The 26,832-nt window shown below is 41.8% G+C and overlaps 1 protein-coding gene across 4 annotated transcripts in view; it reads left to right on the plus strand.

Annotated features, from left to right (window-relative positions):
- The first annotated feature begins 6 nt into the window (after nt 1-6).
- LOC100115299 (neprilysin-2-like) overlaps nt 7-26,832 on the plus strand; it is a 32,618-nt gene continuing 5,792 nt past the window's right edge. For 2 of the 4 annotated variants that reach the window (XM_008209937.4, XM_008209938.4), the window contains exons 1-2: nt 7-351; nt 26,613-26,761. In XM_008209937.4, the coding sequence (XP_008208159.3) occupies nt 155-351; nt 26,613-26,761 (346 nt within the window). In that variant the 5' untranslated portion in view covers nt 7-154. Of the gene's footprint in view, nt 352-12,307; nt 13,018-26,612; nt 26,762-26,832 lie in introns of those variants that run through there. The other 2 variants (XM_008209939.4, XM_032602284.1) reach the window with 1 other exon arrangement.

A 26,832-nucleotide genomic window follows, 5' to 3' on the forward strand; every position in this document is an offset into this window, starting at 1 on the left:
GAGTCGCGAAGTGGTCACGGCAGCTTCGCGACGCCAATGTTTCTAACCCGCGCCCATTTCCACGGGCAGCATTTAAAACCGAGGAGAGAGTGTCGCGGATTTGTCCTTCTCCGTTTCTCTATCTAAAGAGACACGCGATCGGGTCGTTAGAAAAATGCTCCACTTGGACTCGCCACCGCTGAGCAGCAGAGAGATGCAGCAGCAGCGAATGCAGCAGGCAGCCGACGATTTCCAGGTTGGTCGAGTGGGTCTCGAGGGATGGCTGACTTCGCCCGACGATGCTAAGGAAAAGAAGATTTTTCGTAGGAACCGTATTTTCGACGCTGTTTACAAGGTTACCACAGTTGACGGGTGAGTCGGTGATTTTTCAGAAAATCGATGACTTACATGCGTCTTTTGAATACTTATCCTTATCTGGAAATCAGGTATATCGTATGCGATACATAAGTTATAATTGTTTACGGGTTTAACCTCTCTCTACAACAATGTCGGATGTTTTGATTCGATATATCAGGTAACACACTTGTGTAGCACCCGTCCCATTAAACTGTAAATGACGATCAATGGCTTGCTCAAAAAGTGTACCAAACGCGCTCTGCTACGTATTACACACAGGCGTTCGCGAACCCAAGTAAAAGTACACGTCGTCCGGTAAAAGTGCTCCATAAGCCTTCATAAACCTCCTAATACCTCCATAAACCGGCACCGCGCGGTTAAGTAATAATTCTCCTGCGAGTCGATGCCCCTTCGCGTAAAATATGCGCGCGGCAAACCCGACTAAAGAGAGCACATGCATGCGTAAATTACAAAAAGCCCGCGTGCTCTTTTTCCCTCATGCTAAGCGCGCACACCATGCCTCCGCCTCTTATATTGGGGCCCATATAACGGAACAGTCGCGCGGCTATACGGCTTATATCCATACATTTCTTATGCGCTCAATGCTTTCCTCGACTCTCCTTGCCTCTTTCCACTATCTCTAGGCATTTGTCTCTGCAGCTCGTAAAAATCTGCGAGGCGCTTTGCGGCACTACGTGCTCGGAATAGTGATATGACCTTGCGAGGTCAGTATGGAGCGCACTTGGCGGATATGGAGCCGTCGTTCTGGGATCGTTCGCGGGGATCCGATTTTTTCATGGAAATATGCCTGGCACGCCGCGGATGTTTGACTGTGGAGATCTTGTTTTATTATGTTCTGCACTTTGAACTTATGGGCGATTGCGTGATAAAGGTTATTATGTGGGTGATTTTCCTATTTTGGTGCAGATGCAAGGTTCTGGATTACCTATTATGCATTATTCTTGGACAGTAGAAATTATGGCTTGATTATCTATGTAAATGCTTTGAAAGTTCACTTATGAGTGCTCGAAAGTATTTCGAGTTCATAAAACGGCGAGAGTGGAAAAAATTCGAAATAATACATTTTTGCCAGTATTACGTGGGTGAAAACAAGGAAATTTCGTAGAAAACCACTTAACTAACCTGGACCTCGGAAGTAATTATTAGGGTATTGTGGATGGAAAATACGCCTGTTATTACCGAAGGCGGTTTCGAATGAAAGTTGTTTATTTTGTATGGTGCAAAAACGTATTTTTTTTTGTGAACAACTCAGGTACAACAAACGATTATTTTTATTGGAGTAAAAGTTAATTTAATTCAAATCTGAGAAAAAAACCTGCATTTCGCGATAATGTGCGGTTCCAGCTCAACATTCACGGCTAATTTTAATGGTCTGGGAGACAATTTACCAAACATGTTGGGAGATTTCAAGTTACCTTATGTTTGGACTTTCGAAGATTTCTAACAACAATTTCTAAATTTCTCTCAAAAATACTTTCCATACCGATGTGTCAATGCGTTAAAAATACAATCGAAAATAAATGTAAACATCAGTTGATGAGGTATACCCGCACGTGTAGCAAGTTACTTTTGAATTTTTATTTCCTGTTTTGATATGATGCAAAAGGAAGCTGCAATCATTTTCAAAGCTTCCAAATCCACATACGCCTGAAAAAAAAAACGAATAAAATCTCTCCAAAATAAAATTTGAAATTCAAGCCAAATACGTCTAATGAAAAGCGTCAAAAGTAAAGTAAAAAGAAAACTGGCGTCAAACCGCTTTCACCGCGGGCACAACGTTAGCCTCTCAATGTACGATTCAGCTATCGACGCGGTGTGCTTTTTTTCACCCGGCGCAATTCGCAAGGCAGTTTAAGCGTCTCTCCTGCAGTAACTACAGTGTTACATAGGTATATACACTTTAGAAAGTCCCCGCGGCGTTACAGCGGAGACTCTCGTATCTATACACGTTCCTCGTTAGCCTATTCTCTAGCCATCGGTTTTGCGTGAAACGTTTAATTGTCATCGTTACCAGGAATGCGTGATTCGAGCTTTGTCTTCATATACTGGAGCTGTATAATAGCATGGGATACTCTTTTGTTAATTTTGTTTATTGAGGAATGTCCATTTAAACGAATGAAACGCATGTATAGCTCTTCTCACAAGGTTAGACTAGTCGTGGATTCATAGTTCCGAAGGGGAAGAATTCTTGGATTTTCTATTTTCTACATTGTCTATGTTATTTTTAGTAACTCGAGTGTAGAGCTATGGTGGACCGAATTAAGAGCGGCGTCAATCATAAAATCGGCGACTGGTTGCGAGTAGCGAAAGCGAAAGATCGGTCGGGTGACGCGTAACGACGAAAGTGAATCAAGCGCGAAACCGGCGCAACCCGACGATTCGATGCAGTTAATCAATCGCCTCTCTATGCATACATATAGCTCATTGTTAATCATATCGCGAGATTTTTATAATTTTCACTTCTTCAGAGGAGAAGTTTAAACTGCCTTTTCGTTGAAGGAAATTGAGCGACAGATGTGCTTGCGAGGGATTTCATTGTTTTATTTCATACGGGTCGTTAATTAATTGTGTCCCTCGTTGATTGTCCAGACGGATTTATTAAAACAATGAGCAGCTGCTCTTTCAATGTCGGCGGCACAACTCCTTTTCTCGAACTGCTTATCAAACGTCAGTTTTACAAGTAGGATGATTTGAAAGGAGCACTGTAGTGGACATCTGGGACATCCTGGCTATTGTCGTCGTTTTATCGGTTCCAGTGCTAATTAGACACGTGTTTAAGTATATAATAGATTAGCCTGTATACTTATAGATAACTTAATTCATGAATAGCGTATATTTTGCTGGGTTCGCAAACAAAAGTGGCACCATGCAAAATACACGTACCTTATGGCATATTTGTCCTTTCATAATTCATTTACAGTCTGTTATTTATAACTTCATACATATATTCCGTAGCAATTATTGACTCAGAAGATTCGTATATTAAGTATGACGTTCGTCATCGGACGGCTATTTTCGTCAATTAGTTAATGTAGATAGGGATGAAGATAAATTTGAATAATTGTATTGAATAAGTGCGTCCTCGAATGTCACTGTCCACATTATTGAAATAAAAATACATTTAAAATGATCCGATATATGTGAAAAGCCTTAAGACATAAATTATTTGTGTCAAATTAGAAGTCGTTATGCGAAGATTAATCGAACGAGGAAAGAGATCTTTATCGTACGGTGAGAAAACTGTAAAAGCTACACTAAGAAGAATTCATGGTTGATGCTTCGGCAAAAAAAATTACAGCACAATTTTTCAGTGTGGTGTTATTTGTCGTTAAACATAAATCTTTGTACTTAGACTATTATTGGTTTACTGTGTCATAACTGCAAGAGAATTCTGAGACAGTATAAAAGTTTTACTTTCTTTTTAGTGTACTAAATAACATATGAATCATTTGCCGATGCAATATCTGCTTGTACAACATTTCATAATACATCTGTTGTATATACTGTTCATATTCTATATTAAAGTAGGGAGGTATTTGACATTACCATATTCGTTAAAAAATATACATGGTAAAAAACGTTTTTCATTAAAAACAAAAGTGTAAGAAATATATGTTAAAAGAGTTTGATAAGCATGCTCAGTTGTAACTGTATCAGTCTTCATTTGACTTTCATACATTCAAGATCGGAAATTCAGAAGACGTTATTTTATTTACGTTTTAATCACATAATAAATCTTTTAATAGTGTAAAGTCCCATTAATGAGTGAGAGATATCGTCGATAAGCTGTAATATAACGGTATACTATTATGGACCCAATAAGAAGCATTATCGGATGCAGTATAAATTTTCATCATACAAGTTATAAACTTCAGCTCCAAAACAATAGCAGTTTTTAAAGATTCATACATTATCAGTCTATTTGTATTACAAAATGTGTTTATTGTGACCTATAACCTGTAATCTTATATTACAAATTAATAGAAAGGTGATGAAACTCTATACTGTGACAAAATATTCCCCGTTGAATCGCTTTATAAACCGGTTAAGTGTGTTAATGAACTTGAATGCGAATGTATCGCTTGAAATAAAGCTTGTCTGACCCAATTTCTAATTTTCGTTAAAATTCATTAAATACAAACCATAGCAGGAGTTTAAACAAGTAACCTTTTTTTTTAAACGTATATTTATGTGGATTCTAGTTCACAGTTTTTGTACTATGCGTACCGTTTACTTGTATAACTGTTAAGAATGAAAAATACACGTATGCATACAACATATTCTTCCTAGGTCGCAAGAGACTATAAATTTCTATGATAACAAGTAGTATTTAGCTAGATAATATATGAGCAATCAATACGCAGGTATAGAAAGCAAATATAAGATAAGAATAAATTTTAGTATATACTGAAAAAATCGACAATTAAAAGATAAAACATATAAAAATGTTTGTCTCTTATTCACACTTATAGAGAAAAACTATCTCGCAGTTTTGATACACAGATCAGCTGCAAAATAACACTGCCATATCCGGAGTCAACGTTCGAACTCGCTGGCACATAAACTTACTGACCACTTCAGTGTGTCTTCCGATGTCTCGTACTACACTCCGGAACTGGACGTGTATGTGTACGTCCTTATTATCGATATATAGCCTCGCCGAAAGCAAAGCAGAAATTATAATATACAAGTACCCGGAGATCTAGTTCATCCCCACCGATATCGAGGATCGAAAACGTAAACAAACGGAAGAACCGTGATACGGCCGTCGATGCTGTATCTTTTTACCTTTCTTCTTGGCTGCTGCTCTTTTCTGCTATTTGCACGGTAAGAGCAGTGGCTATTTCCCTAATTAGTATACTGACTGACACACTTTGAATCGTTCGTCGACGTTGGTTCGTTAAACTGTGACTATAGTTCGGAGATCGACTGTACAGTGTTATTTAATTGATCTCTTTTTTTTTGTTTGATTTTCCAATTCGTAAAATAAAACCAACCATTTCTCTCTTATAAATATTCGAATTTTATTTTCCCTGGTTCATTCAACTGTTCCAGTTCTCTCAACAACTTTTTGCATTACATAAGTTTCTTGTTTGCATCTCCCCGTATCATTTGTTTCTTATTTTCAACAATGGCACACTTACGGTCGTCCGAGTGAGTTCGCCGACCTCTAGATCGCGAGAAAATCGCTTATCACAGTATAACACGGAGGCAGTTTTACGTCAAGAGCTCAAGGTTGAGCACTTTGCCTCGAGCATTTGTGCATCGCCGCTGAGCGAAAGGTCTCCTCTTTTTGTTCTTTAGAATCATCGTTCTCTAGAAGTAAGCGCGATCTCCTTGTTTATAGAAAATTGCTTCTGAAAAATATACTGTACTGACAGTTTTGGCAGCCAAGCGCAGTTATAATAACAACATTTGGGCGACCTATTGTCTAGTTTCTATATTTAGCAGTCGGAAGATTCCTTGAGAGTTTTGTTTTGTTTTCTCGGTGTACTCTATATTATTTTACGAGACAGAACGAGATCGTTACTTGGGATATTTATGTGGATTTTAAAATATGCGAGGTCGCTTCAAATAATGAGAAAAGGGTAATATTTTTAAAATATATATCTACAGGCAGGTTGTAGTGAAACAATTATGATTTTCAATTGGGAAACTTTGTTAGAAGGGCAATTTATGAAATCTGGTAATTAATAAAATCTAAAGTATCCTATATTGTTTATTATGTCTGTCAGAATATCAATAAAGTATATACTCTCAGAGGATACGGTATAGGAAGCGTCAATATTTAAATAGTGCAACGACCATTTATAATTGCAGTTACAATTTACACATGAGCACGTATTTACCTGCAGAGTCGAAGTATACAATTTTCTTCTAAAATGTACTATACTGTATATTCAAACTCGCAATTACATCTCCCAGGCACGTTCGATGAGCAAAGAATATACAAGACATAGAACTCAACCGCGAGTGTAAAAGTCCTTCGGCAGTTGTACTATACACAACCGTCATTTTGTTACGTACGTTGTACATAACTAGTGCAATTACACATTCTAGAGATTTCCTGTGATTTCAAATGAACTCCTGTGCTCCTCCTTTGCGACACAGGCTTTTTTTATGGGAGACTGCTCTTTGCAAAAGGTAACGATGCCGAGTATTAATAAACTCTTTGTGGTCTGGCTCAAGCAGGAATGAAATGTTGTTTTTATAAAATTTTAATTGCCCGATGACGCGCACTAATTGTCGAATTCCATTGTTGGCGGTTTTTATTGTACGTTCTTTGAATCTAGTATGATAGATTTTTACACACAATCATGAATCATGCGTTTCCGTATTTAAAGTAACTTTGAATCTAATTCCGATTCTGAACAATGACAAACCACACTCAAGTAACTATTGAATTTTATACTAATATCGCTGAAACTGTATCTTTAGCTATAATCGATTTTACTGTATCCGTCATATCGGAGTATCCACCAAATATATTCTCAGAAGGGTCAATGGATTGAAATACGAAGTTACAAAATAAAAATTAGCGCAAAAAGCAGAGGACGACAAAATAATCAGGTTGCTTTTTTTTATTCCTTCTTACTTGTCCTCTGGCACTTTTATGTTACAATCGCTGATGAGCATCGCTAAGTAATTATCGCTTGAATTACTCGATTCAACTATTGTGTGCTTGCTCGAGGTCTCTTTTCTTATTGCAGTGTCTTTCACGCGCTGAACTCTATATACATACATATATAGAGCATATCGACTTTCATCGATCGGTATTGAATTTGATCGTGATCGCGCCTTATCTGAGTGTGCTAAACCTTCATTTCTCGGCTAAATGAAAGTGCGAAGGCGAGGGAGATTGCAAGCGAGAAAATCCGTCTGGCCTTTTTGCGCAAGATTTTCTTTGTCCGATTGTTTCGGTCCGTTTATATAGACGCGATCGAAGCTGGTCTGTTTGGTATCTACCGTTCATTCAAGTACCTCCTATATTTGAAACATGATTTCACGTTCTATCATAGTACACCAGTGAATAATCCTCGCAGGAGTTGAATTGTCATGATTTTGGCGTGCGCAGTACAATGAACATTTTTGGAACAAAAAATTATCAATTTGTATATTTGGTTGTCCGTCAAGCCTTAAGAGACACTCTACTGTTATAACATTATAATAACCAGCTCATTTCCTTACTCACTATTTATTCTTTTCATCGAGCAATGCATCATCTATACCCGAGAATTTTCTCTATGAGCTCGCAAGCAAACACTCCAAAGAATTCCATACACCAAAAAAGGGAGCGTGGGAGACTTCAAGTAACATTCGCACGCGGTGTTAACAGGCTCGTGATAAAGCTGTTTTGCATGCGGTACTCAAGTGCCTACAGGCCAAATAAAGCTCTCTTCAAGCTACATCTATATGGCAACTTTAATCGATACTTTTCTTGAATCTCTATAGGAGAGCTATCGCATGGACTTAAACGAACCGCGATTCTTTGTCAGTTTATTGAAATTGATTTCGTAATAATAATATTCCTATGATAAACTTATGCGAGAATCTTGTCGAATCTTTGCAGCTTGTTTTTAGAAGAACCTTCGTAATAGCGAAAACCGGATAAAAACTTGTTTTGAGAAGATTGGATATTCAAAATCTTGATGTGTTTTTAGAAAAAATCTGTAAGAGTGTGTGCGCGCGCTTACTGTGATATCCCAGTGAAATTTAGACTTTAGCATATTTCAAAATGATAACTCTATTAATATTAGTGGGAATATCCCAAAACGACAAATACTTACGCTGCCGCGAGTCCGTGTTCAATCTTCAATATTCAAAAGTTTTATCATCATAAGTTTCCAGAAGATTTAGCATATTGTTTTTAAAATGGACAAAACTGTACAATAAACATCACTATTAAGAAGAGAGAGAAATATACGCATTCAGAGCGTGTGCACCCCATGGTGCCTCTTTCGGTTAGTCCGGTTTCTCATTTATCGTAGCCGTTGTCACATACCGAGATATCGGCGTCTCTTTCCATTATAGCTGTTTAACTTATCCACGCACTGAAAAAACACAGTCGTTTCTGCTATAAAGTCCGGTAGTTTTAACCGTCCTGCCACCGTAACGACTGTTCAGTAAGAACAACTGGCCACTGGTAGTTTTGGCGAGTCGGGACTCGTAAAATTGATCGCTTACGCGGGACACCAGCAAAAACGACCGAACTGATTCTTTAAAACTGCTGAACTCTACGGTAATTTTGGCGAGTCTTCGTACAATGACGGATTACTGGTGCGAGTTCAGTTAAAATGGCTGTGTTTTTTTTAGTGCGGGTGATCTGTTCTGCCCTCAGGACAAGATATTAGTCGAGACTGGCCGAGACCAGCTTCTCTATAGCGAGCAAGAGCAGTTCTGCTAAGACGAACGCATCGCTTACATTTATCTTTCTATTATCTATATTTGGGGGTGAGGTGGCGCAGGAGAGTGAAGGAGAATGTGAGGTGAAGAAATCGTGAATAACGCAGAACTTGATGTTTCGGAGTGGTCGTTTATTCGTCGTTGATATTCGGGTGACAAAGGACTGGGTGTGATGCGCCTCGTGTCGTGTCTACAGTTGAACTGTACTTTTGGTCGGCTCCAGCGTCGACCGTCGAAGGTCTCGATCGTTCCGCCTTCTGTACCGAACACCAATCGGATTCGCAGGAACGGAGCGTGCGCGGTCCGGATAGCGCGTTGGTGGCGAGGGCGGCTGGCCCAAACGGCCGGCCGTTTACTGTTTTATGACGCCAGGGATTCCCCGCGCCGGCGAGCTTTAGCCGCCCGCATCGAGGTGCGGATGACCGCAATAAAAGGGTTCGAGCGCGGGCCCGAGCGTTTTACTGCTTTCTCGATGCGGAGGACTTAATTGTCCTAATGCGCTCGGCCGGGCCGGAAAAACCGAGTCCTAATCCGGGCCGCGTCATTCGAGGCACGAACGCTGGAGTCTTCGCGTGTGCGTGCGAATAAGGTTTGTATGTGTGTGCGCGCGTGCGAGTGTGTGAGCGCGCGTGTTTCTGTCTGTGTGTGCGAGTGGGTGCTGTGTGGCCACCACATATATGATCTTTTTACTTTTCAAAAAAAGACTTTGTTCATATTTTGTCTTGCTTTATACTTTTTCATAATATATTTGCAAATAGTTGCGTTAAGAATTACACAAACGTCGCAAATCGTCAAGACGAACGCAAAGTTGGTTCACGCAGCTATAAGAAATGACATACAGCATCGATATAATATGTCTTCCGTTCTACTAACAAGTTCAATGTCGCGGGCTTGACAACTGCACCCTACAAGTAAATCACAATTGAAGTATAAGATTGTGCAGAGGAGTACAGTACATCGAGAGGCTCACGTGCGCTTTTCACGTGGCAGCAGCATGAATGATGATATCCGTGTTCGTCGCTCTCGATTGGTCGTCGTTTAAGCTGCACGAGTGCACTTGTTTGCCTGTTTTCGATGTCGATCGTCGCGTGGAAAAGTTGCACAACCCGATCAGCTTCGCACTTTCGTTGTTGTCGGTTCGAAACATTTATTGTGTCTTCCTTGGTGGTCAGTCGCATCCGCGAAAGTTCCGCCTTAAACACGCGGAAGTGCAGAAGATTTTTGGGCGTTGATCTATTGCTCCGAGGCGAAACTTCCTTATCCTCGCAAAGTAAAGTTTACGGAGACGTCGAAAATGTTTTATTTTCACCCGCTTATGCCTCGGACACACTTTCTCCTGAGAAAGCAAAACTGACTAAGTGACTTAAGTCGTTGCTCTGTTTTTGAAATAAGATTATTTGATTAAATTCTATTTTTATGTAGAATCTCTTTGAGCTATCAATCGAAATTTTTTACTTCTGATTGCTATCGGAATAATTTACTGCGTATGAAAAATCGTAATGACCCATATCTATTGATGCTGCTGACAATTCCGTAAAATTATTATGCTTCAGAATTTCGAGGAAACCGCAAGAATAATACTCAGCGCATTTCATAGACTCAGATTAGTTAGCTTGATTTCACCAGCGGATGTTAATAACGCAGATCGTATACTGCCGACGAGAATTAAGAAGCTACTTAAAGCTAGTAAAAGTTAGTGCAAACGATCGCCATTATAAGTTCCCCTACGTTTTGCGTATGCTTTCCATTTCTTTATATGGATATGCGCAGTGTTAGGAACTTTTACGATGTTTATTTTAGAGAAACGCAATTAGCCAACTGGACGAATAAAGTAAATTTTTCAGATCAAAATGTTTGCAATTGTCATATAAGTAGAAAGTGTAAATAGTTTCGGGAATGTACTGAATGCTTTATTACTCTGACACATATTTTCATAGAAATTTTATATACTCTAGATATATTTGCTCACTAAATCACTACTCGAGCAATCAGATGAAGTTATGTCACAGCATGGATACAGCTATAATGTCTTAAAAATCGAATCAACTTTCTTGATGCCAAGGACCTCGCGGATAAAAAATTGACCTCTGTAAAAATTAAATTTCTAAGGCCTTTGTATTGTCGGTACGCAGGTAATGTTATTTTAAGAAAACCTTGAACGAGTCTTCAATGAACTAGACGTTAACCTGGTCAATTTTCCTGTGAAATCAAAACAATAAATTGCGGAATATCTTAAACTTTATAGAGTAAATTCGTCAAGAGCAACTTTCTTGCATACCGATAAGATCGTCTAAAGTTTAGAGTTGACGTTCAGCACCGATAGTCCACGTTTCTCTTCAAGACACAAAAAAAAGCAGAAAACAGAAAATCTACATACGAAGTCCAAGTTTCTCGAGCAACTGCTCGTATACGGCAACCTCACACACTATACACTCTCTATAAACTGAATTGACACATGCGCACAGCAGCACAATTCCATCGCGTACATTACAGCTTCCATACAGCTCTATACTATAACTCCGCAGTCATTGCGCATTTTTCTCAGCACTCGCATATAGGCGGATCTAGCAGAGAAGAGTATAGAAACGCGTGCAGCGTGACTGCTCGTTATACGCACACGCTCGGCCGCGCGTAAACTGTCCGGCTTATGATTCCGGACACACTCGCGTTTTCTGGGCTACCGCGCGCGCATACGAATATTATAGGTGCGGGTCGACAATCCCTCTGTCTTTTTTCGTCCACCGATATCGCGCTGTACGAATATCGGTCGTTCGATAGTCCGTGTCGTGCAGTTTTTTTCCTGCTTTTTTCTCCCCCTGATCGATCGGCGATATATTCCAGAGACAAGTTATACAGCCGCGAGGGAAATCGCGCAAAGGATACGTACAAGTGTCCTTTGTGGCGAGCATCGCCGGCGCGTGACTTAGCTATGAGGACTTGTTATGGAGAGGAGAGCTTGATGGTTGACCGAAGGCTGCAGTGCTCTACGCGAGGAGAATTTTTTCGCTTTGAGATTTACATTGACCCGTGCGGCAAGTGCTGCGCGTAACGAGGGAGTCACTCGTTGGTGTACATTATAGTATGTGACACTGATGCAGCCCCGGCTTAGCGAAAAACTTCGAAGGTCTGCTGTCGTCGGGCAATTGTGTCGATGTTTTCAAACGAAGTCAATGAGCAGTATAATTAATCTAGAAATGTAAAAACTGAAATTTCACAAGAAGTATAGAACTACAGCCAAAGGTCCAACCAACAGCATGCTTGTGCATCGTCAAAACGCTCGGAAAATCCAGTGAAATTCCGAGCTTTTAACTCGCAGGGCAGCCCACTACCCCAGAGTGCCAGATAGCGTGCACTTGAATCTCAGCCATCCTGCCGCATAGTTCAGACAGCAATACAACCCCGTCTACCCACCTGCGGACAGGAGAATTTATCGAGAAAGAGACGCGGCTGTATCATCGCGGAGAGTAGACGAGCTCGTCCGGAAAAGGAGGGAGAAGTAGGCGCCAGCCGCACGGCGCGCCGCGCGCGCGAAGAGAGTAGGTATACGCGTAGCTACCTCCAGCGGCGGCACTACTATACGAGAGGGCGAGAGAAAGAGGCTCACGCCGCTGCAGACACGGAGAGGGAGAGCGAGAGAGAGAGAGAGAGAGAGAGAGAGAGAGAGAGAGAGAGAGAGAGAGAGAGAGAGAGAGAGAGCGACGAGACGAGCGGCAGTCCGAGAGGGAGAGCCCGTTTAAATACGACGAGAAGCTCGCGCGCTCCTTCAGTCCGGCAGCAACAGTCCAACCGATTCCTCCGGACCGAAGACCGATTTTTTCTCTCGCTGCTTTTCCTCCCTGCTGCTCTCGATACGCACAGAGCCAAACTCATCCCCTCTCCCCCCACTCGCTCTGCTGACTCTATCTCAGGGCGTGTGCGCGAGCGCGACGCGACGCATTTGCCCTCGCGCGACAGCCGTGGCTGCTTTTGAAAAGCCCGCCGAAACTTCGATTGGCCGAGCAGTGCGCGCTTTTCTCTGTGATATGTGCTCTCAGCAGTGATCCCCGGAGGTAAACACAGAGCAAGAGAGAGAGAGAGAGAGAGAGAGAGAGAGAGAGAGAGAGAGAGAGAGAGAGAGAGAGAGACAGAGAGAGAGAGAGAGAGAGAAAGCTGGAAGAGGCTCGCTGAGACGCCGGACGGATAGACTCGCGATAAGGCTTTCGTCGGAGATACGCAAGCCGGCAGGATGACCAACAGCATGAAGCAGACTGTTATCAAGTGAGTTTCGGACTTCTTTTTTAACGAAATATCTTTTTGGTTTTCGATTTGGGACTTTTCGATGGCGCACGGGATGTGGCTTTTTTTGTCGTTAATTAAGTCCTCGTATCTTGTGCTCCTGGTTTGAGTTGCTAAAAAGTTGCACGAGTCTCGCGAGGCGTGCGCAACTGTCTGTATAAAAAGTGCGGATTTTTCTGCCGTTGCGAAACGTGTTTCTTGCTACTCTATACTCGTAGCTATTAGTAACCCGGTTGCAAAATGCGTAGGATGTAATTGTTTTACGGCTGTTTTTGCATTCTCGGAGCGCGTAATAAATTCGATTGAAAAGTATGAGAGCTATCGTCTTGTCACGATGAAAATTGCGCTATTGTCATTTGGCAGGTAAACGACTCGGGCTTGAGTGTGAAGCTTTTTTTCTTGCGACGTGATTAAATAACGATACTGCGTTGTATATTACATAAACTTTGGGAATAATTTAAATTTGGAAGACGAGTTGTGTAAATTGATCCAAGTTCTTGAATCTCCATTCGAGATTGTCAGCCGGCTGAAGTTTCCGGAATCAATATACCTGCATAAAAACACTTTGAATCATCGAGTAACTTTTTAAATTCTAAACTTCAACGTGCACAAAGCACTGAAAAATGTAAACAATGTTCCAAAGCAGCGTTTCACTGAAATCACAATTAAGTTGTCGTTCTCATTAATCACAGAAACTGCAATCACAGTAGTGCTCAGTCACTGCACTGTTACGTTCACTTTTAATGAAAACTCTCTGTCAAATCTGATTATCCTGTCAAAGCATAAATCAGGAACAATCAGACGTTGAAAAAATGCTAATGTCCTCATTCAGCCTTAAATTTTCATGCATTAAACTTTCTCACAAAGTACCACCATTAACGACGTTCGCTCTGAAATATTTTTTCTAATCATCATGTGAAAAAAAAGGAAATCACGGCGTCGAGCTTGCAATCCCGCAAATCACTGTGCAATCGCTGCAGTAAATCTCTGCGCCAACTCCCATGATATAAATCATCGCATTATGCATACACGTACACCTGAAATTCCCAAACAAATTCGTCTACCCCAATAACAACGCTTGCGCACACCCATTCGAAGAATCCGATCCCAAACCCGCACAATACGTAGTCCACTCCTTTCACCAAGCCCACATGGGGATCCTGTGTATAAGTAGTGCTTCAAACCCATAAGTATAATATCTTCGGCGAATCGACCGCCGTCGTGGGAAGATTCGCGATCAGACACGAGTGCAGCAGGTTTCGCGGGTGCGTCACGATCGGTCTCTATTTTTTTTCTAATCCGCCCGGGTTTCGCTTTTATACTTTTGCGCCGCGCACGATCGTGTATAGGTATATATAGATCCCAAAGAGAGAATTGCTCCTGCGCGTCGGTTTCACCGATAACGCGTGCGGTTGTTCGATATTCCCTTGGTAGTTTGCATATAGTTGGTACAGAACAACGACGTATAAGAGGCCAATTAAGTTTCTTGTATTGGGTACATGAGTGTTGTGTAATTCGGGGTAAGTCTTGGGAATGGAAATATTGTACGAATAGTTGTTAGCATTGTTTATCTGATGAGTTCTTTTATTTTGAATTTTGATGATTATAACATTTTTGAACGATTGCACTCGCGTGAAGTTTAAATAAAAAATCTTTCTAACATTGAAAAGCTTCTTATTCCGTACGTGAGTCTGTTTAATTTTGGGTATGACATATTTTACGAAAATTTTATTAGGTATCGTTATAAAATACATTGGAGTTATTTTTTAACATAAAAAACAATGTGACTTCAACGCGTGTAATATATATTTTAAGTGTATTTCGTCCAGGCATTGATGTTCCGAAAAATTTTAACAAAAGATCTTATATTATGTTAACATCGTAATTGATTCTTTGCAATTAGTCCTTCGCTCGTGCGAAACTCGTGAAATTAGTTTGTGTCGATATTGCATTGCGAAAACCGTATGATAGAAATCACCGCAAAATTCGCGGCAATTTTGTGTCGAAAGTCCTTGATCGGAAATATTCAAATCCGGAATTGATTGAATATTGCGCAAACATTTTCGATCATGGACTATCGTCTATATGATCACCGCAAAATGCAAAGTATCATCAAAATAACTAAGTTATTGATCACGAGAACAGGTGCAGAGTTTATTAGCGAATCTGTATTAAACTGAGCGTCGCCAACCACAGCTTCATATAATAAGCATTCCTAATCTCGGATGGGTTGTAAAATATGCAATATAAAACGATAACGATTATTCTGAAAAGCTACTAAAAATTTCATTTTACTTTTCGTCAACAGCTTTAGTTGTCAAACGATTGTATCTTTCAAGGCAATGCGCTGTTACTGTGTTGTAATTATTCCTGTAAAATCATTCTACAGTTAAATTTTAAAAAGAGGATCGCCATTTCGAGTTGGTCACAAAGCCGAGCGTAATTTTTCCACGTGTCCACACTACGATGCATATAGAGTCTGTGTGATGTATACTTGTAATTACCTACCATATAGCCTCAGACCACATAGAGTAGGAAAAATAATGACCCGTTGCGCAACTTAAACGAACTCGACAGTTTCCTCGCTCAATTCCCCGAATAGCCGTGGCCACGACAAAACAGCCGAAATATAATAAATGAAGGACGTGCTAAACCACTTTTCTGATGCTCGGTTATAATAAATGTATTCCCTATCGTAATATGTACCCATTCCGACATAAAATCTGCGGAGGCAGCGCAGGTTGATCCACTGTACCTTAAAGGGCTGCAGTTTAGAACCAGAGTAATGGAGGTGCTCGGTAGAACCAAAGCCGCTGTAGGGTTATTAATGAAAGCGTCCGTCGAGTTCACGATGCATTTTTACGAACGACAGAGAGGATAATAAATGCGTGGATACGAGCTTTACGTGCCTGAGCTTTTTTGTGCCCCATAACGTCTAGATATAGGGCTGCAGTTATGTACAATATTTATTGAGTCTGATGATTGAAAGATATTGCACGGAAGGGATTTTGCTGCTTTACGTTTAAGTGAAAATGAATGAGTGTACTAGCGAGTTGTTTTACAAAAATGAATGAATATAATCTGCAAAAGAAAAGCTGATGCGAGATTCTGTAAGCTTCTTGTGATTTAGCACGTAATCGTGGGAATTTTACACAGACTAAGGGAATTGATTTCGAGCAAGCGCGAAATCCCTATAATTCGGATTAATTGCTCGTCGTGAATAGCACATTTTATCGTGTCAAGGTTTGAGTTACATAGGTAGTTCTTAATAATGAATCTTTATCGGCACCAATCGAAATTTAAAACCGACGTACTCATACCTATTTGTGTTATATTATGAGGAAATAATTATTACGAATATAGATGCGTGTATACGTATTTAAATAAGTTCATTAGTAAACGGAAAGTACACGGTTTTAAAACAGCAGACAGACAAATACTCGCAAACCTTATAACCCAAGATAGATACACCACTTCCGTAATTAATCGCTAACGAACTGCGCACCGACCAGACAAAAACACGAAACGCGCGACCAATCGCCGAAAATATTTTTTTTCAGCGTATGACGTACAAACTCACTCAGCTACATGGCCATCACTCTAGAATTAAAAGTTTTACGTATTGCGGATATTAAAATTTCTTCATCAGTAGAAAAATAGAATAGTAAATTATTAGGAATGTTGCAGATTCTATCTAAACAAATATCATCGACCGCCAAGCAAAAAGTGGCGTAAAATTAAAAAAAATATCCAAGCTTCCTGTACGTACAATAAAATGAAAAATATGACTTTCAATTAAGCGGAAGCCTTTACTGTCGTTCCGAAAACTACCAGCCCGCTAATTACGAACCCGTAAAAAATCATCCTTAATTTCGAGCCTTCTTTTTCGTTCAAACGAGTTTGGGTTTGCGGTACAAGCCAAGTCATTTTCACTCTCAGACCGCTAACCCACAAAAGTTTCCCGCCCGGCATCGTTTACGTGCAAAAAAAGTGGGTCAACCTGCAGCAGCGCACAGCCGAATTGACTAAGGTCGTGCCGCACATACACACGTGCGTCTCTACATCTTTTTCTCAAAGATCCGGAAAGCTCAATGCCCGCGTGTAATTAATGGCGGCGACGCTCATGTGAACGGGAGAGAGAACAAATATCGAAAGCCCGCCTCGTCGTTTACCGTTACGCACTTTCCCGGCGTGATTCGCGTAAATAACGGTGTGTCTTATGGGTCCGTATAAAGTATACGCATACACCGAGAGAAAAGAGCTGATAAAACGAGGAGAGCGTCTCTCCCAGTGATGGAGTGGAGCTGAGAGAGAAAGGGAGAGAGGCGAGTCGATGTCCCTCTTCTCGTACGGCGTCGAGGTGCGTGTCACTGTATAATGCTTTTTGAATTTTTCGGCGGTCAACGCACGCTCGTAACCTCCTAGGAACTTGTTTGGCTTTTGAGTAATCGACTTGATAAATACAATGCTGTATAGCTACGGATTCTGTATTCAACGGTACAAGCCGAACAATTCGTAAACTTATAATTTTTCATCAATTCTTGAATTGAAGATGAAGATGTATCCTCAATAAGTTTGCAACCATCAGATATTCTTTTTGATTCATCAATACCACTTTGATCCCCGAAGGATCGTCAAGAGTTCACCCAGTGAGAGAGAGAGAGAGAGAGAGAGAGAGAGAGAGAGAGAGAGAGAGAGAGAGAGAGAGACAAGAATTATCAGCAACTGTGTCGCTGTGGCGTTATCATCATTAATCGGGCGCCTAAGTGCATTAAGCGGCGTAATCGAGCCTCGCGCGTGCCCCTCGCGTGTCTGGATCTCTCATCTTGAAAATGAGATAGAGAGGAAGCGCACGCGCGGATCATCAGCCCGTTGCAGCTGGGAAACCGATTGTGCAACGCGCTAACAGATTTTCGCACGCGACCAACGAGACTTGCCAGACGTACGCCTATATTATGAGATTCTTTCGTAGAATTATGAGTGCTATTACGCGACGAGACTTTCAGTGACCCGTCGTCCGCGAGGTAATGGCTTACTTAGGAGGTAGACGGATATAATTGGTGGGAAACGGAGATGATTTCTGGTTATGGCCCGTTTTTCGAGTGAACTGGAAATTTCGCTGAGACACGTGTGCGAAGTTTGAATTGGAGCTTGTAATTGGTCAATGCTTGGGAATCACTGAATTTTCAAGTGGATTGGCAGGATTAATTTTCTCGAATTGTGACAGATCTTACGGCGGTAAACATTTATCCGTGTTTGAGCGCGAGAAGCATACTGATGTGGCTCTGATGTCCTGTAATTCTCAGAGTCCTTACTAATTCAATCATGAGAATGAAGTTGTTAAAGAAGAATGTTTCAATAATTCGATTCACGTTACTAGACACTCAATCAGTAAGTACTTAACCGGTTCTAACTGGTTATAGTTTTCAAAACTGAACAATCTGGAATCACGTAGCTCTTCTGATTCCTATTTCATAACTATTTCAATGATTCAACATAAATTTAATTTCGAGACCTTGAGAAATGTGATTTAACCAAACAATGTCTGAATCAGCTTCCATTAAACTCTACAACCCAACTTACTCTCTCGAAAGTAGAGAAAAAAACCGCTTCTCGTCTATAAAACGATGCTTTCGATCCACTCAGCGAGAGTGGAAATTTTGCTAGAGTAATAAATCGAGCTCCCGCGTATACTACGAACTCGTGTCATCGTCGCGGGCAATTGCACAGCCTCGCGCGAGCGCTTCCTCACTGTTTGCCTGCGAAACACGTGAGGTAAACAGGCGTGTATACGCGCGCGGCGAGGTTGCGCAAAAGGGAAAAAGGAGGCCGCTGTTCTCGTTTCTGACGCCGTTTATTATGCAAAATCTTTCAAAACTCTTTCGAAAAACAAGCCGCGATGAGCCGTGGAATCGGAAAGAGATGTGGCGTCTGGCGCTTCCTCTGTTGCTACCGCTTCATTTCGACTTTTTTTTTCGAGTGTTTGACTTGTATTTGGCGCAGGTGGGTATTCATCGTGGTGTTCCATGTTCGTACACGAGAAGATTCGGGTCATTGCACAATTGCGCGGAATTATTACCGATGATCCGCGTCTGCTTTCTTTTTTGGGAAAGTTCAGATTGTTAGGGATCGTCCAATTATTTGTACAAGTCTATTATAGTGTTAGCTTTTCGTTTTCAACCTATAGGTCGATTCGTAAATACTACCTTCGAGGCTTAATTTTAATATTTGCTTACGTATATTCACCACATAATCATTTATAATACTCGAACTGTGTTGGTTGTCATTATTCAAGCCTCATAATTTACTGGTTATATGGGTAACCGAGCTAATGGCATAGTACACGGTCGCATTAACTACGTAAATAGGGAGAAATATCCGCGCAATTTTTTCTTCTCGTTCTCGCGAAAAAAAAGGAATTGATACCTCCATACGATGTGTTTTTATTCCTCTTCACAATTTCCACCGTAGAGGTATTTTGAAATTCAAAAAGTACATACAACTACAAAGTACTACTACGAGCTGCGGAATTCCTTTCTATTAATATTCCTGTTTCTAGAGAATCCTGTTCCTCGCTATTCCGACTTATCAGCTGTGAAACGTGGCTTTGGATCATCAGCCACGAGAGTATCACAGCGTCACTAATAGATACCGATTCGAATCATCGTTCAATCCTGCCTCCGAAACTTTTAACGAGTCAACTCGATCCTGTGCGGAAAAAAATCACGACCGCGAGAACAAAGGCTATCCTGCGCGTCCCGTTGCACCTGGTACCGATAGATAACACTGACAATATGCGAAGGCACAAAGCACCGCGAGAAATAAAAGAGGAAAGGGGAACATTTTTACTTTGTTTGTCTAGCTTCGATGCTTGCATATTTCGCAAATTGGGTTATCCGTCGCGCTATGGGCTTATTGAGAGTCGATCTCGAACTTCCGGCCACAAAGCCAATGGCCAATTATCATTCCGTACTGTTAGGCAGGAAGCGGATTCAACAAATCAGCTGGCTTCGTTCGTCAGAAGAATAACTCACACAGGATCGCGAAAGAGAGAATGCGCAGAGAAACCATGAGAACGTTAGCATTGAATTTTGCGTGCTTGGTTTGACGACGCATTCATCAGCCTACTTGATTAACAACTTTGGTTATACGCTCGCTGTGAAAATTGAAAAATGTTGACTAACACACTTGATACTCTCCGATAATCGATTTCACGGAGATCTCGTACTCTGCAAACTCTGCTGTGCAGCAAAACTCGTTATTATAATCCAAAATCGTATACGGCGAGGGAACACTTTCGAATGTTCATACTCTATGGATAATGTTGATAGGTTGTAGCACGGCTGATAGCAAACTCGATTAAAACACGTTGCACTGATAAAGTGATTATACTCACTATAACTACATAATCTAAAATCGATCACGCACTCGATCATTGTCGAGGAATAAATTTCCCTATGAAACGTTCGAAATTTTTTCTACCAAAAAATCCGGATCTCCCAACGAGCGCGTATAATTCAATCACCCCTCCCCTCGCGCACGAAAACAGTAATTAGTCGGGTCTCGCGGCGCTAATCCCGTCAATTGGCGGAAAGAAGCGCTTTCGAGATGATAACGTCGGGAGAGCTCGCCTATACATGATTCCCGGAAATGAGACGAGAGCCGCATGCGTGGGAGGATGCGCAGGCCGTCGATGAAGAGAGATATAAGTTTCGAATCCTTTATCGCGATCCTCCGCGCGACTCGAGGGCGAGAAGCATCGAACAATGGACTCGAGGCTGATGCGGCGTATACAAGAGGAAGTATGGCTGTTTTGCAGATGAGGAGGCTGGCGCACGCCAAAGCAATGCTTAATCATAAGATGGGAGGAATTGAGATTTTAAGCGCGAGCCGAGATTCGCGCAAGCGCAAGCGTGACTAAATTGATTGCTCGAGGTTTTTCCGGATTCGTCGCTCGAGCTAGCTCTGAGTTATTAAATTTGCATAGAAATGGCTCGGCTCGCCGTGGAGCGGTTTTGCTTCTTTCTTTATTGTATAACTGCGAGAGAGGATGATAGAAAAGCTGCTGCTGCTGCGCACGACGAAATCATTGCATTTGATATACTCTGCATAATAAATGCGCCTGCTGTGTCTCATCCAGTGGAATAATAACGTAACGTCGGTACTACCCGTGTGTGATAGTTTTTGTAATGCCCGTTTTGCAGCACTTTTTAAAATTTTAACGATTCTTAAAACCGAGAGGCAATAAAAAGTCGACGGATGAAAGTACATCCCCCCGTATGCTTACAATATACTTGTAACGTTTATATCTCGCCGCGCTACTCTCGCTGTATTTTATACACCTCCTTCGAATTATACCGTGCGCGCACGTGCAGCACTTTCCCCGTCCAATTTCCAACGGTATTCATAAAGCTAATTAACGAAAAATTATACACCTCATCGAACGCAAAAAGGCGAGCGCAAAAGAGAAAACGAGGTGACCGCGACGAAAGTAAAAGTTGACGGGGTGTGTGTGTGTGTGTGTGTGTAGGATAATAATATGAAGCTTTTCGGACGACTCGTACACCGCGCAATTAGAATGCAGCTCACGAAGAGGCGTCGAGGAGGAGCCATACGGCAACACAGTTTCGACTGACACGCTTTTCACAAAGATTCGGTGGGGCCGAACACGACGACATCCAGAGAAAAAAAAACAACGTGTCACGTATCGTGGATGTGTAGCTCATTGCCTTTCAAACGCTTCTGTTTAGCTGTGATTTTTTTGGCTATATAAGTAATATTGACCAAATTTGGGATTCGCGCAGACCTCTTTTGTGACATTATTTTTCAATATTTTTCAAAGATAACAGTATCGCTGTTCATTATTAGTATATCGAATGAATACACTTTTTTTTCTTCTAACAAATAGACCACTAATCGAAGTGAATCAAGTTAATTGACGAATTTGCATGATGATAATTTCTAGTTGTAGAATAGGTTTCGTTTATTTATTAACGTGTTAAGAGAAAAAAATGACACTTATATCCATACTAAGTCCACGTGAGAAGGACCGCTTCACATGTTTATTTCATAAAGCTCCGCGCGATGCATCGATATTTCTCATTGGACTTGATGCGATTGGTGGATCAATGAAGCGATAAACTCGAAAATGGACGTGATCTGGGGGCAAAGTGATTTCCCGGCAGAACGTAAACAACGCGTCTCGACGCGAATGCGATCAGCGACCTCGCAACTCGCTATACCGCAGGAATTTCGCCCTCGACCGCCATAATCCAATTCGAAAGTTATTTCGCGCGTTATGGGAATTTCATTGTAACGTTTTTCAACGAAATATGCATCGAATACAATTTTTTATACAACCTTCATTTTCAATTAGGTACTCTTCTTTGTTTCCAACCTAATCGAAATGGTATAAGCTTACTCCGGCGCGATTACAACCATACACACCGTTACTATCAGTTGTTTGCAAACAAAACGCCTCCGGCGAATCTCCACCTACTCCAGCGCCGGCATCGCGATATAATTCGCCTCCAGCGTTCGGCATTATCATTCCCAGCAATTCAAATCTCCTCTCTCCGCTCGGTCGCTCTTTCTCTCGCGTTGCACTCTCGCCTCGAAACGACATCAATATCTTTGTCACGCGTACAGCTCAGTCGCCACAATAACGAGCTTTTGATACTGCACGAGCTGTGTGTACGAGCGAGAGGTAGTATAATAGAAATCCTCGGCTGTACAGGTACTGGAAACGGCTGTAGTCTGTATACGTTGGTGTATTGACCTCAAAGAGGAGCATCGTGGTGCGTGTGCACTGTTGCAGAGGTTTCCATGTTGATGGCGAGAGCTCGCATCAGGAGCTTTGGATCGAAGAACGGAGGAGGTCTCCGCGACAGCTGCGCGAATTGTGTCCAGAGCGATAGAATTGCACGTATATAGCCTTTGCTAGTGTGACTTTTGTATGAATTTGAGGACGATATAGGAATTTTGAAAAATATAGTCTTTATTGTCAGACGCCTGCTATAGCATGAATTTCTAATAATACCTGTTCGTTTGAATAATTTCGTTAAAGGTATACTGCACAACAACAAGGATCGCGTAGCTAATCAAATCACCGGCTTCGTCCTTTTCAGAATCATCTTGCATTATACTCTCCGAAATTGCTCAAGCGCGAATTCACGCAATATTTGCCCGTATCCATCACAGAGATACCGCAAATAAATAAACACGTCCTTCGAATTTTCGAATGTGCAATTCTTTCAGAGCGTCGCGATTGTTTACTCAAGTACATATTATAACGGTAAACAAGCTTCATCGCCTCGACCTTTTGTCTGGCGCATGCAAACAGCGTACGTGAGTTTGTATAGACTGACCGCACGACTTTCTGTATATAGGTGCGCATTCATATAGATATCTCCTCTCGTATTATATTACGTATTATATAGACACAGCACAAGAGAGAGAGAGAGAGAGAGAGAGAGAGAGAGAGAGAGAGAGAGAGAGAGAGAGAGAGAGAGAGAGAGAGAGAGAGAGAGAGAGAGAGAGAGAGAGAGAGAGAGAGAGAGAGAGAGAGAGAGAGAGAGAGACTAGGATCAACTGCGAGCATACGCTGCATATTAGAAAGTCAAAGATCGATGCATGTGTACTGTATACGCACACTTTGCGTCCTCTAAGATTCGAAAGGCTGGATCTCTGTATTATATACTCGTGCGTTTTCTCTCGCGCGGATTGATACGCAATGGGCTTTGCTCGATGATCACTCGCACGCATATAGCAAAGTTCTATCGTTTTGTTTACAATGGATTTCCAAGCGATGCGCTTTTATTGAATCGAATGATCAATAATTAAGAGCACTTACTCTTCGATTGCTCCTCTCACCAGAGTAAAATAAGCTATAAATAGGATACAGCGGGTAAAGACACTCGTGGCTCAAAGGTTAATCGCCCACGCCGATTTCATTCGATCTCCCTCGCTTCGATTAAAATCCAGAAAGGGCAACTCGCCTCTCTATACTATCAGTTCCTCGAGCACATAATCGACGAACGATTTCGATCTCGCACAGGTGCATCGACGCGTCGCGCCGATAAATATCGCATACGCGCTACTTTTATACCAGATAGCCGACCCAGTTACACGTGTCGCAGACGCTGCAGTATGCCATTTCAATGAAGCCCTATCACGTGAGAAATCTCGATGCGAGCGCCGCGCTGCATTATGGATCTGAGAGCTGTATTGAGAAGTTGCGCGCGCGCATACACTCGACTCGATATACCTATATATGATATATGTATACAACAAGCATAGACACTACCTCTTCTCGTGCTGCGCTGCAGGCGCATGTCTGTTGCCTGTCTGAGGGAACAAAAACGAGGTAAACGTCCCGGGGCTTCACGAAATGAAGCGGTGATATACTCTGCATAGAAGCGGATAATGCAGATTCGTATACATTCTATAAGAGAACAATACCGAGGAGTATACTTGAAAGGACGTCGTGTGCCGGCTATGTCCACGTGATTGAATTAGTGGAGTATAATAATTATGAGTTTGAATTTGATTTAAAAAATTAAAGGCAAGATGGCAATGAAGCTGTTGATATTGGTAGTCGTGGCGATTTTCTCCGCGATCAAAACAATGACGACCAAGACAAAAATGAAGCTGATGATTGCGTCGGTTAAATTATTGCTCAAAAAGATAAGAAAGCCAGTTTTAACAACGCTAATAATAACGCTGCTGGCTGCGATAATCGTGAAAGCTCTCTGACGTACAGCTGGTAAATCGCGCTCGAATCACTACAAAAAGCTTATCGATTTCCCAATTACCGGTCAACGACTCGCAGCCAGCGGGACGCGACGAAATCGAAAGTGGAGTGGCGCAAAAAGCCGATCGACCCGCGGGCGTGAAATTATGCGACTGTTTACGAATGTGTGTAACCAGGTACGTATGTTTTGTGGAAGTTTATATAGGAATAAGTGAACTCTGGGGTTACAATCGCGTGGAATCGTTATGCTTTATTTTTGCGACGATAGCGCCGTGTATATATATATATATATATATATATCAAGAGTATTGCGTGAGCTCTGACTCGTAGCTTTTTGCCAATCGGCTATTGACATGGAATTGAGTTAGGTCGTGGTATACATGCGAGTATGTATTATATTTGATTGTGCGCGGGAGATGAATGAATAAAAAAGCCATCTATCTTGGCTCGATCGGAGTCGCCAGTTGAGGTAACGAAATGGATGCTGCAGCGAGTTATTGGATAGACTCGTTTGTTGTCGTTCATTGTGCGCTATTTATGAGTGGACGTAGGCGTTACGAACGTGCATGGGTGTTTACGAGTCGTACACGTATAGAGCTTGATGATTGTACAGCCGCGTGATTTATCGTTGCTTATGTAATTTTTGTTGACGATTAGCGAGAAAAATATATTAATTTTACCGCCACTATCCGAGTATCCAAAGTATCTTTCAAAACGTGCGAGAAAAGAAATCTCATATCGTTCTGTAGGAACACGTGGTAAACAAGATACGGCCGTGCTTGAATCCAAGTCGGAGAGAATATAATGAAAAGCAATTGAAAATAAAGCTCGCTCCCCGCAGTCCAGTAAAACCAGCTCTCGCAACGATATATGAAAAGTCAATTCGCGATTCTATAAACGCGCGGCACGTGCTCCTCTGCTACAACCGGGAAGTTATCCGGGAAGGTCACATGACCGCTATAGCGATTCGCGCCGGAAACGAGCGGTCCATAAATTTTCCAGCGAGCCACATATGAACTCGGCTGCGCCCCGGAGTAGCCGACTTTTACTACCCGAAGCGCGAGTGGGACGCGATAACGCGAGGAAAGTATCGCGCCCCTGCAGTGCGCGATAACGCGCCGGATATGGGAGGAAGAAAGAGAGAGAGAGAGAGAGAGAGAGAGAGAGAGAGAGAGAGAGAGAGAGAGAGAGAGAGGGACGATCGATCGCGCGCGCGGACCATCAGGCAAGGTCGTCGCGCGACTGCGTCGCACCTTGGAGAACGCAGTTTCCTTCGGAGCAATTGGATGGGCTGTTTAGTTAGATTGAGGGGTAGAGAGATTGGCTTGGTTTTTATCAGGGCCTTCTAAATTTAGTTCATTTTTTCTTTAATCAAAGGTCGGAGCGATCAATCCTCGCAGTGTTAGAAAGTCGAAGGGTGTATGGTTTGAAATTATTTAGAGTGCACTAAAAACATGAATTATAAAAATTCATCAGCGTTTTCCTCAATCGCCGCGTCGCCGGGAAAAAGGAAGATCGTTATCGAGGATCGCGTAAATTTGTATTTGTCCGAAGTCCCGAACAAGTTTACGACAAAAAACGCAAATGAATATTTATCGTCGCATAAATCAACGTCAAAATGTAGTCATTTATACTGTTTAGTCGTACAGTGCTTACGTTAATTTCCAATTCTGCGTATCGCAGAAAGGTGAAAATTAACGACCACGATAAGATCGCTGTTTTCAAAATCATTTCGATAAAGTCCAGTCAACTTTGAGAACTAGAAATGATTTTCAACTGCTTCGTCTTCGAAAAGTTGCTGATCAATGATTTTATTCTGTTTCAGAAATCCAACTTGGTGGAAGAGACGCTCGGCACTGGAACGCGGGCTGACAATCATTGCGGTATGTTCAGTCTTGGTCGCCATAGCCCTTGCCATTGGTCTTGGGGTTCTCGCGCGCAATGCCGAACCTTGCGAGTCAAGCCTCATGAGCGGTAAGCTTTTATGAATTCAATGTGGGCTTTGATAGAATTTTGTATACGAGTAGCGAAACTTTTATGTTGCG

Source organism: Nasonia vitripennis, chromosome 1, assembly GCF_009193385.2.
Source record: "Nasonia vitripennis strain AsymCx chromosome 1, Nvit_psr_1.1, whole genome shotgun sequence".
Lineage (NCBI taxonomy): Eukaryota > Metazoa > Arthropoda > Insecta > Hymenoptera > Pteromalidae > Nasonia > Nasonia vitripennis.